This window comes from Ipomoea triloba, chromosome 6 (assembly GCF_003576645.1).
Source record: "Ipomoea triloba cultivar NCNSP0323 chromosome 6, ASM357664v1".
Taxonomy (NCBI): Eukaryota; Viridiplantae; Streptophyta; class Magnoliopsida; order Solanales; family Convolvulaceae; genus Ipomoea; species Ipomoea triloba.
Genome location: NC_044921.1, coordinates 3264009 through 3279205, shown reverse-complemented (window position 1 = coordinate 3279205; position 15197 = coordinate 3264009). Strand labels below are relative to the sequence as shown.

General features: G+C 35.2%; 2 protein-coding genes across 2 annotated transcripts; both read right to left on the bottom strand.

The window, feature by feature from the left end:
* Positions 1 to 440: 440 nt before the first annotated feature.
* Positions 441 to 2744, bottom strand: LOC116023365. Its single transcript, XM_031264362.1, has 3 exons — positions 2502 to 2744; positions 1568 to 2390; positions 441 to 1180 (listed from the first exon to the last, which is right to left on the bottom strand). Exons 1-3 carry the CDS (start codon positions 2742 to 2744, stop codon positions 441 to 443), a joined length of 1806 nt encoding a protein of 601 aa, XP_031120222.1.
* A 31-nt stretch (positions 2745 to 2775) lies between these two features.
* LOC116023364 lies at positions 2776 to 4475 on the bottom strand. Its single transcript, XM_031264361.1, has 3 exons — positions 4313 to 4475; positions 3488 to 4211; positions 2776 to 3397 (listed from the first exon to the last, which is right to left on the bottom strand). Exons 1-3 carry the CDS (start codon positions 4473 to 4475, stop codon positions 2776 to 2778), a joined length of 1509 nt encoding a protein of 502 aa, XP_031120221.1.
* Positions 4476 to 15197: the final 10722 nt, after the last annotated feature.

Sequence of the window (15197 nt, the reverse complement as noted above, 5' to 3'; positions counted from 1 at the left end):
TTGTGATGGCGGTGAAGCTGCGAAGCCACTGGGATTATCTACTGGCGTGATAGATCCAGACTTGCGCAGCTGTAAAATGGTGCGCAGATCGGATAAGGAAAATTCATAAAGAATGGTGTTGATAATATGCAAATTGCAAAATGTGAAGATAATAATGTGAAGGATTACAGATTTGGTTAGGCAAACCATGGTGAACTTTCTAGAATTTTAGGCAGAGAGAGGGTAGATAATCAAAGATAGGCAGAGACAGTGGCGGATCCAGAAAAATGTTCCAGTGGGGGCGAAAACATAAAAGAGATAACACCAAGTTGCTCTCTTATACGGAAGGTTGTGTGTTTGAGCCTCAACGATATTGGCTCTTTGTGTTTCAATAGGTTGAGAAAGTAGTAATGAACATAAATTGCATTGTAATATTTTTGAAAACCAACTTGGTAAATAGATTAAATCAACCCTGCAATAGAGTCAGGGGGAAAAGAATCCCAGTACAAAGCAGAAGTTTGCGAGTGAGCCAACGCCGTAAGAGCATGGGCTCCCCTATTAGCAATACGTGGAATTAAACTAACAGAACAATGAATAAATGATAACATAATAGCCCTAGAGGCTTCAATGGAAAAACCAACATAAGAATAAAGATTAGAACTAGATGCAGATAATAAATTCTTGAGAGTTGAGCAGTCCGTAAAAATATGCACCGAGGTTAGCCCACGATCTTTGAGCCACGACAAGGCTTCTTTGCATGCCAAAGCTTCCGCCATTAATGGTGAAAAACAAGGTGGTAATCGATCGTTGAATGCAGCAATAAAATCTCCATTCTGCGTCAGTAATACCGCTCCCACCGTAGCCTCCTTGGACTGAAGATGATACCCCGCGTCGACGTAGCAGTGCATGGCAGTGGCGGGCTCCTGGAACGCCGTCGCAGCATGGTTCGGCTGATGGTGATTGGGTGACGAATGCACGTGGCGCCATGCAATCACCGCAGTCCGTGCAGACCGCCATACAGCCCTTGGATGCGGAAGTGAACCCTCCCAAACAGTCGTGTTCCTGGCCTTCCACACGTAATAAAGCAGCGTTACAACATTGAGAATATTTTCTTCCGTTAACATGGAGATATCATTGGAAAACCACACACCGAAATCATTCCCTCCCACACTAGGAACATGTAGAGAAGACTCATTCCATACTAATGAAGAAAATTCACACAAAAGAAGGGAATGCACAATATTCTCATGTAACATTCCACACATAGGGCATGCTGGATCAATGTCTACTCTTTTATAAATCAAATTAGTGGTAGTAGGAAGAATATTAGAAAGGGCTCTCCAAATAAAAATTCTCCATTTCGTAGGGCATTTAATTTTCCAGAGATGTAACCATTTATCAAAAGTGCCCGGGGCACTCACAAAACTTCCCACAATCCATTTGTACCCATCTTTAACCGTGTAGTTGCCACTAGGATCTCCTTGCCAAAACCACAAGTCCTCATAATCAGGGGTTACTGGTACCTTCAAAATGTAGTCTACGTCACACTGATCAAAAATATCTTGAATGATTGAATGGTCCTAAGTACCAGTAGTGGGATCAATCAACCCTGAGACCAATGAGCCATCAAGCTCATGGGGCATAGTTGTCTGCACCATTGGGTCAGGTTCGTCTGGTAACCAAGGGTGGCCCCAGATTAAAGTAGACCTTCCATCCCCAACCCTTCGTCGTACACCACTACAAATCAGCTCATGGGCAGCCATAACACTCCTCCAACAGTAACTTGGGCAACTCCCTAGGGTGGCATCAATAAAAGAGGTCTTTGGGAAATACCTGGCCTTGTAGACACGAGCCACCAGTGATTGAGGCCTTGTGAGAAATCTCCAGGTTTGTTTGCCTAACATTGCCAGGTTAAAAGCCCTCAGATCCTTGAACCCCAACCCTCCAAACTTCTTGGGTACACACAGTCTATCCCAAGCCTTCCAATGTATCCCTTTTTCATTCCTGGCTCCCCACCAATATCGATTCATGACCCTCTCAATGGATAAACAGACTGAGTCAGGGAGTAGAAAAACGCTCATAGTAAACGTAGGCATAGACTGAGCTACACTTTTTAGGAGTATCTCCATACCTGCCTGTGAAACAAGCTTCTTGCTCCAAGACCCAATCCTGTGCTTGATCTTGTCCTCAATATATGAGAATACAACCCTCTTCTCTCTCCCCACAAAGGATGGCAGTCCCAGGTATTTCCCAAAATTAGGAGCCAGAACCACTCCTAAAATCCCGGCGACAACCTCTCTGTCCACACCAGGAGTATTCCTACTAAAACATATGCTGAATTTATGGTAGTTCACCGCCTGGCCTGACATGTTCTCGTAATCGCTTAAGCACTGCTTGATAGTCCCTGCCTCCTGAGCATTTGCTTTGAAAAACAAAAGACTATCATCTGCAAAAAATAAATGAGACACCGGGGGAGCTCCTCTTGCAACTCTACAACCGTGAAACTCTCCCCTTGCTTAAACCTGCTGGAGAAGTAACGAAAGGGCTTCAGCACAGATAATGAATAAATATGGCGATAAAGGGTCTCCTTGGCGAATACCACGCGTGGGAGTTACCTGACCTGCACTCGTGCCATTCACCATAAAGTTATAGGAGACCGTTGTCACACACATCATTACCATATCCACCCATCCCATAGAGAAGCCCAGGGCCAGCATCATTTTGCGTAAATAAGACCACTCCATTCGATCGTACGCCTTGGCCATGTCTAAGGGCACCCCAACCAACAAGACCACACTATTTCCTGTTTAAGTAGTGACCTACCTCTGCATCAATGAGGATATTATCTGTGATAAGCCTATTAGGGATAAAAGCACTATGTGAGTCAGAGATTATGCCCCCTAACAGAGGCTTCATCCTATTGGCAATCATCTTGGCCATGATTTTGTAGACCACATTACAAAGAGCAATGAGCCTAAGATCAGACACCTTCTTAGGACTGTTCTTCTTAGGGATGAGTACCACATTAGTATCATTCAAGCCAACTGGGAAGGAACTCTCATTCAGGCACTTTAGCACAAAATAGGACACATCAGAACCTACCACATCCCAGTAATGCTGATAGAACCCTGGGTTCATACCATCCGGGCCTGGGGCTTTATCTGGAAACATGGAGAACAGAGCGACTTTCACCTCCTCCTGGTCAAAAGGCTTTAAGAGGGCAATATTCTGCTCGGGGGATACACGTGGGGTAACAGTAGTAACAAAAGAGTCCACCTCGGCAGATGAGATATTTGATGCAAAAATATTTTGAAAATAATCAAGCACAACAGCATTCAAATCGTCCCCCTCAACCCACACATCACAATCATTCTTTAATCTAGAGAGGGTGTTCTTCTTTTTTCGTGCAGAAGCATACCTGTGGAAAAAATTTGTATTGGTATCTGCTCCTCGTAGCCAATGCTATTTCGCCTTCTGTCTCCAAAATGCATCCTCCTGAGCCTCCAACTGACACAGCTGAGCCTCAAGACGCTGGTACTCCCCGAGAGACTCGGGGTCCAGTAGTCCCTTAAGACGTAGTTGGTCTTTCCGCAGGGTGCTAATCTTCTCGCCAAACTTGTGAAAGTGATCACCACCCCAGCGGAGGAGTCTGTCACCACAAAACCGTAAACAGTTTAGTAACCTCGCCTCTCTCCCTTCGTGCCACGCCTCCTCCACCTGCTTCCGACATCCCTCATCATAAATCCAGGCCATCTCAAATTTAAAAGACCTCTGCAAACCGTGCTGCACTCGTGCTCGATCCTTAACCCCCAAAAAGAGAGCCGAGTGATCTGAGTTACGGGTAATAATATTAGAGACAGTTGCCTCCGGCAGTGTACTGCACCAATCTGCACCTGCGAGAACCTTGTCCAACCTCTCCTCCATCCAATCTACCGTTCCTCTACCTCTTTCCCAAGTATACTGATAACCGTGTATCGACAGCTGAGATAGCCCACAGTCCTCCACAACCTCTCCGAAACCACGTAGTAAATTATCAGGGTGCGGATTACCTCCACGTTTCTCGTGTTGAAACAGGAGATCATTGAAGTCCCCCACCACCACCCATGGAAGTGTGGACCTTCCTGCTAAAGTTCTCAAGAGGTCCCAAGACTCGCTTCTCCGGCTCCGTTCAGGGAAACCATAGAAGCCGGTCATCCTCCACACACCTAGACCAGCAACAGACAACTCCACATCTACATGATTTCTCGAATAACTCAATAACCTCGATGTATTGTTCTCCTCCAAAACATAGCCAAACCACCACTCAAACCAATCCGGTCGACATAAAACAAACCTTCAAAACCAAGCTTGACACGGAGACGCTCTGCATGACTCCGTCCCACCTTAGTTTCCATAAGAAAGACAAACTCCGGCTTCTTACGAGACACAAGGTCCACCACTTCTCGAACTGTACGTGGATTGCCCAAGCCACGACAGTTCCAACTCAAGGTACTCATGATGACGGGCGGGTCTGGGAACCAAGACCCGCCACATGCAAGTTTTTTGACACCTCGGACATAATCACATCACCACTCGTCCTAGCCTGCCGTCTCAACCCACCACCCGAGCCCTCACGTCGGCGTTTAGCTACGGCCGCTACCACAGCCCCCGCCTCCTGCTTGTGAACCGAAGCCGACACAGTAGGCGTATTGCCATGACTATCATCAGCCGCGACCGGACAGTCCCCTACCCGTGGCGATCCTCCAACGGGCACCAACCAACTTTCCCCGATTGCCCGAGGCCCCCGGCGCTGCCCCGCTCGCAACTCATTCCCAAATGGATACTGCTCGATCGGGAGTGGTGACTCCCGTGCCTTCAAACAGAACCTATGGGTATGGCCCATCATTCCACAAAAAAAGCAGAAACAATGCAAACGCTCATACTTGAACGTCACCCAACTCCATGATTTATAACGTTTTAACAACTTCATCCTTCGCTTAATTAGTTTATCGACCGGGAGAGCCACACGGATACGATAGAAGTCTAGCCTACCCCTGCAAACCTCTCATCGCTATGAACGAATGAACCAAGGAAGTTCCCTATCTGTTCCAAAATCACGCTTGAAGTATAACCCGTCGGAACATCATGGAGTTGCACCCACATATCAACCGAATCAAGCTTGACGTCACCGGGCAGAACGCCATCGTGAACCTGTCTACAAACAAGCGTGCAATTATCAAACGCCCAAGGCCCCTCCTCCAACACATATAGCATGTCAATCTCGTGGAAGAAAACAAACATGAACAGGTTTGGTTGTAGTTCGGTTATCTGGACGCCTTTCACCGGCTTCCAGACGGATGCGAGGACCTGTTTCATATACTCCAACTTTATCAACCTAGCCGTCAAGAAACGGCCAACAACCGGCCACGTCGGGTGCTCCCCTTCTCCGCCAACCTGCCCAGCCACACCAACTGGCTCAAAGCCTTCCTCCTCATCCTCCAACACCATATCTGCCCAGCGGGCAGTGAGCCCTGCGACACCGTTCGGTTGTTCTATCGAAGCCATGCAACACTGCTGCGAGAAAACTGGTGACACCGGTGAAGCCAAACTAGCGGCAAGAATCCGATGATGAAACTGGAGAAAACTAAAGGAAAACAATGGATGAACCTGGAAACCATAGGAGAGAACCAAAAACCCTAGATAGGACTAGAGAGAGATATTAGTTGGTATAATTGCATTGTAATATACATGGTCAGCAATTCTTTAATGTCGTCAAACAACACGATACCAGTCTTATTTGAATGATGGAATATTTCATCCGCCTCCTCTACCTCCAACTTAACATAGTCTAAACTGGCTGGCAAGTGTCTTAGATATGAAACCATCTTCTTGGATTCATCTTCCAAGTGCTCCAACACATCTTCAGAAACAATGGCGGGTTGTAACTCTATGGCTTATTGATCATCACTTTGAAAATTCATCATATTTTGAGCTTTTGGAATTTCCTACGTGTTAAGAAAATTTAAAAGCTTAACAACAATTATAAGATATTAAATTGAACAAGATATTAAAGATATTCAATATTACCTGAAACTCGTTCAATGGATCAACAGACTGACAACTACTCCAAAGCGGTGTGCCTAACCTTGGACTAGCTTGTGCGTTCTTCATAAAAGATTCGAGCTGAGATTGCATATCCTTAAACTTTTCTTCCATTTCTTCCCTTGTTTCTTTTCTTATTTTGTCAGCCAATTTTTCATAAATATTTTTCTCCATAGCCTCAAGATCAACACTTGAAACACCCCAGATGATTTCCCACGACTAGGCATACCAAACACATCCTCTTGCTATGCACTCCAACGCCTCTCACATAGCCACTGTGCTCATTGGTGCCCAAAGCTGCTGACAATATATCATTTTGATGGGCTAGTTGGAATGATCCTTGAGACATCTCTTCACACTTCTCGATCTATTGCAACACAAGATATATAAATTACATGTTAGCATTCTCATTAATAATATATATATATATATATATATATATATATATATATATATATATATATATATATATATATATATATATATATATATATATATATATATATATATATATATATATATATATTTATATATATATATATATATATATATATTTATATTTATATTTAAAGTATTTGTATTACTTACAATTTTACCAAACACTCCCATTGTTTTTTCGTTGGGAATGTAATAACTTCCATCTTCAGATTTTTTAGACCGCGCTCGAACCCTATCCAAGTTACGATCACTTGCTGCTATTTACGATGTAATAGAAGCGCAAGAATATTGTGAAGACAATGGGTCAGACACCATCCACTCAGACTGCTTTCCAATATAACCTCTGGAGCCTAAGTAGTGAGGATGCTCATTTCGAACTTACAACTCCCTATACTTCTGACTTTTGGCCTAAAATACAATTTGTTATTAAATAATAGCATGTTAATAGTAATAAAGCATTAAAACTAATAAAACATGATTATTAAGTTTACCTGGAACTCCTCAGTTTTATGATTTTCTACAAATGTGTTCCATTTTTCTTCATTCAAGAAAGTATATAACTCAATGGGAGAGTTATATTTAGGATGCTTTTTGTTGATGAAGTCATGCACCAATCTTGTCTTGAAATCTTTCCAACGCAACCCCGTAATCCTCAGAATATTTTTCTTTACACCTTCATTTGGGATATTAAACTCTTTCTGTGAATTTAGAGACAACAAAAAACAAGCAATTAGATTTTTCACACACACACACACACACACACAAACATATATATAGAAGTAATGATCAATATATCAATTAAATAAAGTTAATGCTTATTACCTTAAGATCATGCCAAATTTGTTCTCTAACTCCGTGGGGGATGTGAGGCCAATCTATGATATTAATATCTACGTGATGACAAACCAAAGTGCCAGGTAGTTTGAGAAATCCTTTGCATTTGGGCCAATAGGCCTACATTGAGCATCAAACTCAATTTCTAAAAGCCCACCAACTGGCTTTTTCTTTTTCATTTCCGTACAAACTGTAGGTCCTCTTGTTCTAACAGGCTCTTTGTACACTATATAATTTTCACCAATTTTACTTGCATATTCCTCGGCAATTTGTACAAAGTCTAGAACCCCATTGACATATTCAAGTGTATTCTTATACATCCAACTCCGATCCATATCTCCTATTGTCACACAACATTTATAATATGAGAAATGAATTAGTTTATTTGAGCTACAACTTAAAGGCTCAAGTTCAATAATTCAAAATTTTAAATTTAAAATACTACAAAAAACTAATTAAAAAATTATTGGACACTTTGTTAATTTTGGTTATATACTTTATTGATTATTTACTTATATACTTAAATTTGATAATTATTTCTTATTTATTGGACACTTTGTTAATTTTGGTTATATACTTTATTGATAATTATTTGATTTACTTGAATTTTTTATAATTACTTAGCTTCTTATTATTTATATTGGACACTTTGTAGGCTCTAGTTCAAATTTTAAAATCTAAAATACTACCAAAAACTAATTAAAACTTTATTGGACACTTTGTTAATTTAGGTTATATACTTTATTGATTATTTACTTATATACTTGAATTTGATAATTATTTCTTATTTATTGGACACTTTGTTAATTTTGGTTATATACTTTATTGATAATTATTTGATTTACTTGATTTTTTTTATAATTACTTAGATTCTTATTATTTATTGGACACTTTATAGGCTCTAGTTCAAAATTTAAAATTTAAAATACTACCAAAAACTAATTAAATATTTTATTAACTAAAATTAACTAAATAATTTAAAATTTAAAATACTAATTAAAACTAGCTATTTACTTATATACTTTGTTAAATTTGTTATGTTATATAGGTTAAACTATCACAATATTAATACCTAACATAATACAATAATTTTTTTAATTAAACTAACAGATGCATATACAATAACACACAATAATTAATCAATTTTTTTAATACACAATTTTTTTTTAATTAAACTAACATATACTAGATATACATAATACACAATTTTTTTAATTAAACTATCACAATATTAATACCTAACATATACAACAACACACAATAATTAATCAAAATTAAATTAAAAATTAATAAATATATCTTTTAAGTATAAAACAAATAAAAAAACCATACCTTTTCACCGGAAGCGATGAGCAGGACCGGCGGCGAGGTGGTGCGTCGACGGCGCCTTCGTGCGGCGGTGGCGATCGACTTCGTGTGGCGACCTGGTGCGGAGCGGACGCTGTGGGCGCCGGTTGGTGTGTCGACGGCGGCGGCAATGGAAGTCCGGCGAGGCGGCAAGGAGGCGGCGGTGGATGTTGTCGGCAATGGAGGTGGTGGTGGTTGTTGTCGATGTCGGCAATGGGGGTGTGCGGCTGTACTGTTTTGGCTTCGTCCTTCCTTCATATCTAGATCTGAACGTTAAACAAAAAAAAAAAGATAAAAAAATGTAGCTGCGTCGTCCGAAGTTTACTTCGGACGCAGCTACGTGTCACGCGTAAACCAGCTGCGTCCGAAGTTTCCACTTGGACGCAGCTGGTGTATATCCTTGGACCAGCTGCGTTCGAAGTTGGAACTTCAGACGCAGCTGGTCCATTTAAAAAAAAAAATAATTAAAATGTGGACAATTTAATTACAAAAATGCCACCGCGTCACTTTGTGCGTCTGGAATTTCATCTTCGGACGCAACTGGTCCTATATTTTTGGTCTATTCTGTACTAGTGACAATCTGAACCATCCATTTGATTTAATAATACAACCGTCATTTTTTCACCCATTATAGGCCTAACTTTTTTGACTCTTATTAGTATTATGGTTGTAGTAGGCGCCTAGGTGGTTCTAGGCGGCGACCTATAAAAACAAAAAATTAATTCATGTGTGTAAGTGTATGTCATATATTATAGTATATATTACATATATATATATATATATATATATATATATATATATATATATATATATCTTACTTCTCTTACTTATTTAAATAAATAAATTTAAATATATATAAATATAATAATAAAATTAACAAGGCCGACTCGCTCGAGTTAACTTGGTTAACTCTGCCGAGTTGCGTGAGTTAACTCGGCCAAATTCGGCCCAGTCGGTCACCAACTCGGCCCAGTCGGCCGAGTTAGGCGCTAGGCGGACGCCTAGGGAGCAATTTGTCTTGGTCTGGGAGCGCCTAGCCTAGGCGGCCTAGGCGGAGATTTTTGCAACAGTTAATTTAGTATACTAGTTTTACACGCGCATTGCGCGAATTGGTTAATGTCCAATGCTTATATTTAAATAAATATTTGAAACTATATCAATACAAGATTATATAGTAGAAGTTTATACATAGGTAATTGAATGTCGAATTTGTTTATTTAAATATGTAACTCAAAGTATACGAATCCAAGATAATATAGGAAATTCATTATAATTGTCACTAAAATAAATGTTTGCAACTTTGTAAAATTGATAGTCTAAATACTTTGTCTAAAAATGATAGTACATGTATTACTATTCTTTTTTATTTTTTTCATGGTATTAATAAAATACTTGGTAAATAAATATATAACATTATTTTGTATTATAACTTTGATATTTAATTACAAGATATTGAAAAAATAAGATAATGTACAATGTAATGAATATCAATTGATAAATTTGAATGTAAAGAATCTTTGCATGCAGCTATGGGAGAAAATAAAGACAATATATCTAATGAAATTATTTCTCTTATTTAATTTAATTTTTTGATAATGAATAATTTTTCAAATAAAGGTATTGTAGACACATAATTCTAAATTAAAGAAATACATATGTATCATTTTTTTGTTGTATTTATTAATTTATTTAATTTAACAAGAGTAAAATAGAGTGAGAAACTTAATTATGCCAAATTTGTTTGGGATAAAGTTCGAACCTAAGACCTTTCTTATAGAAATTAATGGATAAGTTAAAAGTTAACTGAATATTAACGGAGAAGAGAATATTAACGGAAAACTTAACGGATAATCATATAATTAAGGATAAATTAGGAAATCTCAATGAAAAATATAAATCTAAACAATCTAACCATCCATTTGATTAAATAATTTGACCGCCATTTTTTCTACTCATTTTAGGCCTAACTCTCTTTGTCTTATATATATATATATATATATATATATATATATATATATATATATAGAGGAATCTGTTTAAATGTAGCCGCGTCTTCCCGTGCGGTCAGTGCTGAATACACCACTCAATGTTAGAAAATGCACCGCAATAAAAATACACAAAAATACCAAAAAACACACCACACACCCAAAATAATGCACCATTACTCCCCTACTCATGATGGTGCATTTGTTAACACTGTGTGGTGTATATTTGCATACCTAGTGGCGTGCTTTTTGATAATGCGTACCTAATGATGCATATTTGTGTGGTGCATTTTCTAACATTAAGTAGTGTATTGTAATCATAGGGGTGCAGTCACACTGACCACACGTTAAGGCGCGACCACAACTGATTATTATTATTATTATTATTATTATTATTATTATTATTATTATTATTATTATTATTATATATATTTCAATTTTGTCAAAAACCACGGTTCATCTTATAAGATGAATCCGAAGTCTTTATCAAATAAATACTGTTTCTCTCTCGAAATTTCCTTTTTAACTTCAACTAGTATTTTTGCCCGTGCGTTACACGGATTGAATTTGTTATAATATTTTAAGAATATTTGGATTGATATACAATTATATAAATTATAACATCGAATATTATATAGCGCAATTTATGAAATTGGTTGGATCGATTATTTTTTTTTTTATGTTTTTCTTGCTTGAATTAGAGCAAATAATTGTCCAATTACCCAATGCGATGCACGGATAAATTTTTTATTATATATTTAGATAATAAAAATAAAGATAAAATTATAAAATAATTCTAATATTGAACGTATACATTTATTTGATTATAAGATTAGTGCAAAAGCATTACTCAATTAATTGAATAATATATGACTTGTTTGTCAACAATTATCTTAAAAAGATCGATATGTAATATGACTTATGTAATTATATTATTACTAAAATAAATATGAGAAAATGATAAATAGTTTAATTATATTTATTATAAAAATAAGGAAAAAGTGTCAAATAGCCCATTGAACTTATCGCTTTTGTGCAATTGGGCCATTAAACTTAAAAAGTGTGCAATTCAACCATCAAACAAGCAAAATTTGTGCAATTGGACCATTTTTACAAATTTTTTTTATTAAATTTGAGTTAAAAACATTTCAATATTGACTCCCAACTAGTATGGTAGAAGAAAATGCCACTCTTAATACATATATGTTAGTAATATAATTGGATTTTACCAGAAAATTTTTGTAAAAATGATCCAATTGCACAAATTTTGCTTGTTTGATGGTTGAATTGCACATTTTTTAAGTCCAATGGCCCAATTGCACAAAAGCGATAAGTTCAGTGGCCTATTTGAAACTTTTTCCTAAAAATAAATTCAACAATTAATGTTTAGCATAATTACTATAATGCCAAGACCTTGTGGTCTAATGGCACCCGATTGCACTCCCATATGAAAAGGGAAGGGGGTGGATTTGAGTCTCAGTGGAGGCAATGTTGACTTTTTGTGCTTCAGTAGATTGAGAAAGTAATTAGGAAAAATTGCACTTTTTCCCCCTATGTTATGCGCATATAGCACTTTTCCCCCCTGTATTATTAAAGTGGCACTTTTTCCCCCTGAAATGTTAAATTGACATTTTTACCCTAAAAAAAATAATTATTTCATTATTTTTTTCTCCAACAAATTATTACTTATATGTATGGATGATCACGATTCGGTTCAAACCTAACCAAACACTGTAGCAATCATACCGAAATAGTATGGACGGTTCTGATTATGATTCAGAACCGAAAAAAATAAAATTAAATAATTGTTGAATCGTAAATCGGAACTGAACCACATTCATATATAGTGAAAATGATCAAACACTTATTTGATAAATCAGTACGGTTCGGTTCCAATTTAGATTTTGAACCGCCAATCAAAACTTATTTATTTATTTTTATAATTTTATTTCTTATTTAAAAATAGTATAAATTTAACAATTATTTTATTTTATTTTTTCGGTTCTGAATCGTAACCGTAACCGTCCATACTTTTTAAGTTCAATTGCTACGGTGTTCGATTAGGTTCATATCGAACCGTAATCTTCCATGCATATTAGTAATTTAATTGGTTGGAGAATAAAAATAAATGAAATAGTTATTTTTAAGGGCAAAAATGTCAATTTAACATTTCAGGGGGAAAAACTACCACTTTTAAAATAACTGAGGGGAAAAAATTGTCACTTTAATAACTCAGGGGGGAAAAGTGCTACATGCACATAACTTAGGGGGAAAAAGTGTCATTTTCCCAAGTAATTATGAACAGATATTACACTAATATATATATATGCAATTATGCTTTTATACCTTAAGTATATTCATTTTCACCATACCACATTTAGTTTTTTCTTCCTCCGTGAATGAACTAATTTTAATTAATATAAAAAATCTAACAACCCATTTTTAGTTAATTTTTTTAAAGTTTAAACAATTTAAAGTTTTCAAAAGAAAAGTGTAATTTATTTTTTTAAATAATTTTCAGTCAATTAGTAATATCCTTTCTCTTTTCTAATTTGCCTAATTTATGTTTCCTTTTCTATTAGGATCTTTTTATATTTTCAATCAATTAGTAAAATCAATTTTCTTTTCCATTTTATCTTTACTATTACTATTGTTTGGGCGGGAATTTCACAAAGAATGATTTTATTTTTATTGATAGTAGTATAGATATAGAAGTATAGATAATTAGTTGAATTATTATTATTGGTGTAAATAATAATTAATAAATTATTTTTTCTTATAAAATTACGCAGATTTTATTTTCATTATTCTCACAATTATAATGGTTTAATTATTATGAGAATTTGGTAAATAAAATTTTGTTAGCAATAAAACGTTATTAATTTTTTATCAATTAATTAATAATATTAGTTTGTGTGGGAAATTTGAAGGGGAGGACTTTACTTTTATTAATAGTCTTGATACGTGAATATAGAAACAATATTACCAATTAATGGATATTAGTTAATTTTCATTTTACATTTTCTTACCAAATAAGTTTTATTAATTATTTGACCAATAAAATATTTAATTAATTGACTACAAAATTTGAGCAGAAAAATGGAATAGGAGGATATTACTTTTATATATAGTATAAATGTTTTCGAATGATCCCGTAAACATATGTTTGGTATATCACATGTCCTTTTCATTGCACTAACTATACCATCAAATCTATACTATATATAAAAACAATTTCCTCCTCCCAAATTTTCCCCCCAAAACTTAGGGGTATTTTGGTAAAATCATTTATTTTATTTATTTATTATTTTATTATTTTATTAATTATCAATCCTATAATATTATTATGGTAATATATGATAATGATAATATGATAATATGGTAATATTGTTAATATTAATGGGTGATGGGTGATTGGTGATATATAATTGATAATTGATAATATGGTATATGGTATTATTCTTAATATTAATATATTAATATATAATATATTAATATATACTAATATTAATTAATTAATTGGTGATTATTTTAAAAAAGAATAATTAATTGGTGATTGGTGATTAGTGATATGGTAATATTGTTATATATTAATATTTATATTTATATAGATTGATATTGATATTAATTAATTAATTGGTGATTGGTGATTAGTGATATGATAATTTATATCTATATCTATATATCTATATATATTTATATAATTGACATGTAATTAACTATATTAGAATGAAAAAATTATATAATATTGTAGTAAAATTTTTACATGTCAATCATCTATATTTACATAAAATTAAAATTAATTATACTTTCCTTTTGAAAAATCTTCCATTTTATGTTTATCCTCCACTATATAATGATGAGAAATGACTCTTCTCTCACAACGTACCAATATCTGTGCTCACACTATTAGTTATAGATCTATAATCTGTAATTCTACGAAGTCGAAGATCGAACTTTAACACGCGTAGAATTGTTATGGTATGCGGTATGATTTAATTTTTAGTTGATTCATTCTGCATGTTGGAGATCCTTATGGTGTAGTCTGCATTTCATAGAGTATTTTGTAGTACTGTGATTTAGTTTGATTTTAACAGCTCAATATGCTTTAATTTTTGCTGATAATGTTTTAAGTAGCTAGGCCAATTTTGCCATGGGCGTATCACGTATGTAAAATTACAATTTTCAGAGTGATTGTAGTGAACAATCAAATGTTTTCTATAATTATATATTTTAATCACATTACTTTGATTGGTAATTTGTAATGGAAAAACATTCTATTGTAACTTTGTATTACAAGATTTTGAATGATAATACCTTATTTAACTATCCATCTTTTTAGTTGTACTGTGCAAAATAACTAGCAATCTACGGATGCTCATCTATATATTGTAAAATTTGCAATCTTGATCTTCCCCATTTACGGATGCTTATGTAATTTGATAAAAATGGTGATTACTATACTTGAATAAATCCTCAATTATTCATTCCAATTGTTCGTTTTACCATTCCAATTCTTCATTTTATAAAAAA